Source organism: Oncorhynchus keta, chromosome 18 (assembly GCF_023373465.1).
Source record: "Oncorhynchus keta strain PuntledgeMale-10-30-2019 chromosome 18, Oket_V2, whole genome shotgun sequence".
NCBI classification, from domain to species: Eukaryota; Metazoa; Chordata; class Actinopteri; order Salmoniformes; family Salmonidae; genus Oncorhynchus; species Oncorhynchus keta.
The window spans coordinates 16,389,857-16,392,459 of NC_068438.1; the positions used below are offsets into that span (position 1 = coordinate 16,389,857).

The following is a 2,603-nucleotide window of genomic DNA, read 5'->3' on the forward strand; positions in this document are numbered from 1 at the left end:
ATTTAGGCCTATAAATGTGCCCATTTGGGGATGTCTGATAGTATTTCTGATTGCCTTAACTCACCACCATTAATGAACTGTGGAGCTTCTCAAAGTAAATTTTAACAATTTAACAATAACAATAGTTCCTCAAAGTATTTGAACAACATTTCCATTTCTCTCCCTTTCGATAACCACTCAGCAAGAAGGGAGAAATGTAATGGTATGATCCAATGGAAACATCATAAAATACTTGACACAGTTGATACAATGTTTAGAGTTATTTGCAGACAGGTCATGCAAAGCCAATGTGATTTTATCAGGATAATATTTTTATGTGTTGGCTTTATTTTTTTCATTTATTTTACCTTTATTTAACTAGGCAAGTCAGTTAAGACCAAATTCTTATTTACAATGACAGCCTAGGAACAGTGGGTTAACTGCCTGTTCAGGGGCAGAACAACAGATTTGTACCTTGTCAGCTCGGGAGTTTGAATTTGCAACCTTCCGGTTACTAGTCCAACGCTCTAACCACTAGGCTACCCTGCCGCTATGTTTACATAGTTGGCAACTGCAATAAACGTTACTTTTAGATTTGTATCTTTTTCATTTAGATTAAGATTGTAGATAAACCACAGACAATGATTTTGAGATACAAAGACTATTATATATTAAAAGAAAATGTTCCACAATAATGTGCACATGAAAATTATTACTGGTAAGCAGATTGGTAGAAATGGTCAAATAAATTGGCACATCGGTTGGGTGTATATATGGAAAAATATATATATTTAAATGTATACAAATCCATTAGATCGAAAGAAAAGACTACTCAATGGTTGACTAAGATTTTTTTGGGTCGGGTAGAGTGAAATTTAGGGAGGACCCCCTGCCAGGTGTTGTCCCCCCCTTCCTCTCCACTTCTAAAACAAAAGTTGCGCTCTTGGCGACAGGTATCAAGAAATGAGGCGCCATTTAATCTTCAACAGTTTTGGCAGATTTTACCTTTGTATTTGTTGACTTCTGATATCAGGAAGTCTCCCTGGTGTGTAAGATTATGTAACTAAAATGTAATATCAATGATGTTATGTGGATTACACTTTCTAAAAACTGCCCTTCGAATCTGCTGAAGGTTAAGTCCATATATGAGAGGGTTAAAGACAGGTGGGATAACAAGGAATTGTACAGCCATTGCATTACGCATATTTAGAGTTATATTTACATTACTATTCCATCCTTGCAGATTGTCAAACAGGGTCACTGTGATGAAAATAAATATTGTTATTAAATGTGGCACACATGTCTGTGTGAACTTAATCCTTCCCTTATCTGACTTTACACAAGTCCTTACAATCTGACAGTAAGAAAATACAATGAAAAGTATCGGTAAAACATGAACCATAATTACAAATTTGTTCAAAATCTGATTGATGGGAATAGGTAAACATGCATGTTTCAGTATAGACGGAATGTCACAGAATATCTTATCAATGCGAGATCCACACAAAGGAACTCTGACAGCTAAACTAACTACTATGAGTCCTATAAATAAAGGATAACACCAAGACAATAATAGTAACTTTCTAACAGTTATAGATGTCACAATGTTATGATATAGTAGTGGTCTGCATATTGCCACATACCTGTCGTAAGACATCACTGTTAGAGTAGACATTTCACACATGACAGATGTGTATATTACAAAGGTTTGAGTCAAACATCCACCATAAGATATCACCTGAACATCTGACTGAAGGTCCAGTAAGAACTTGGGGTAGAAACCAGCAGTTCCATACAATCCATTGATACATAGACTACACAGAAAGATATACATGGGCTCATGGAGACCTTTCTGCTGAATGATTGTTATGATCAGAGTTAGATTCACTGTGATGATGAGAAGGTATGTGATAAGAGACAATATAAAATAGACCGATTTGTTGTTAAATGTCTCTTGTAAGCCAAAGAGATAAAAGAACTTGACTTGGGTTGAGTTCTCCATGGCTTTTGTTAATTTTCTTCCTCCGGTTAATGCAGCAATTCTTAGTCCTTGCAAGGCTTGAGTGTGTATGGAGGTGAATGAATTCAAGTGTGAATCATTTGATTCTGTTTAGGCTCAGACTAAACACAATAGTTTTAACAAAATAAATTCACATCCCTCAAACTCTTGTAAAAAAAAAGATCCCGATAATATCTGTACATTATCAGACTTCGGAGGTGTGAAAGAAATGAAAAAACTTGCGTCCATAAAATGTCTTCTTGCTTGACAGGGGAGACTGCTCCAATATTTTGTCCTGGTAGCCTCTAAATATACCATAGTGTATGATCACATGGGATTGTAGTTTCAGTGTCATCATGTAACTACTCCATAGAGATAGATCTATATTGAGTTTATTACAAGAAACTAATTGGATTATATTTACTTTATTTATGTTTTAACCCAGCAAACAGGGGATGTCCTAAGGACATTCGGCAAAGTTCCCATTAGGTCCCTTTAAGGCAGCGTTTCCCAAACTGTCCTGGGGACCCCAAGTGGTGCACGTGCATTTTCTTGCCCAAGTACTACATAGCTGATTCAAATAATCAAATCTGAATGATTAGTTAATTATTTGAATCAGCTGTGT

At 35.9% G+C, this 2,603-nt stretch overlaps 1 protein-coding gene across 1 annotated transcript; it reads right to left on the minus strand.

Moving 5' to 3' along the window:
• Window positions 1-247: 247 nt before the first annotated feature.
• LOC118396953 (olfactory receptor 1D2-like) lies at window positions 248-2,242 on the minus strand. Its single transcript, XM_035791337.2, has one exon. It carries the CDS (start codon window positions 1,979-1,981, stop codon window positions 1,043-1,045), a length of 939 nt encoding a protein of 312 aa, XP_035647230.1. The 5' UTR covers window positions 1,982-2,242; the 3' UTR covers window positions 248-1,042.
• Between the last annotated feature and the right edge of the window lie 361 nt (window positions 2,243-2,603).

Coding starts and splice junctions, on each gene's coding strand:
- LOC118396953 (XM_035791337.2), bottom strand. CDS start 1,981: ATGGAGAACTCAACCCAAGTCAAGTTCTTTTATCTCTTTGGCTTACAA.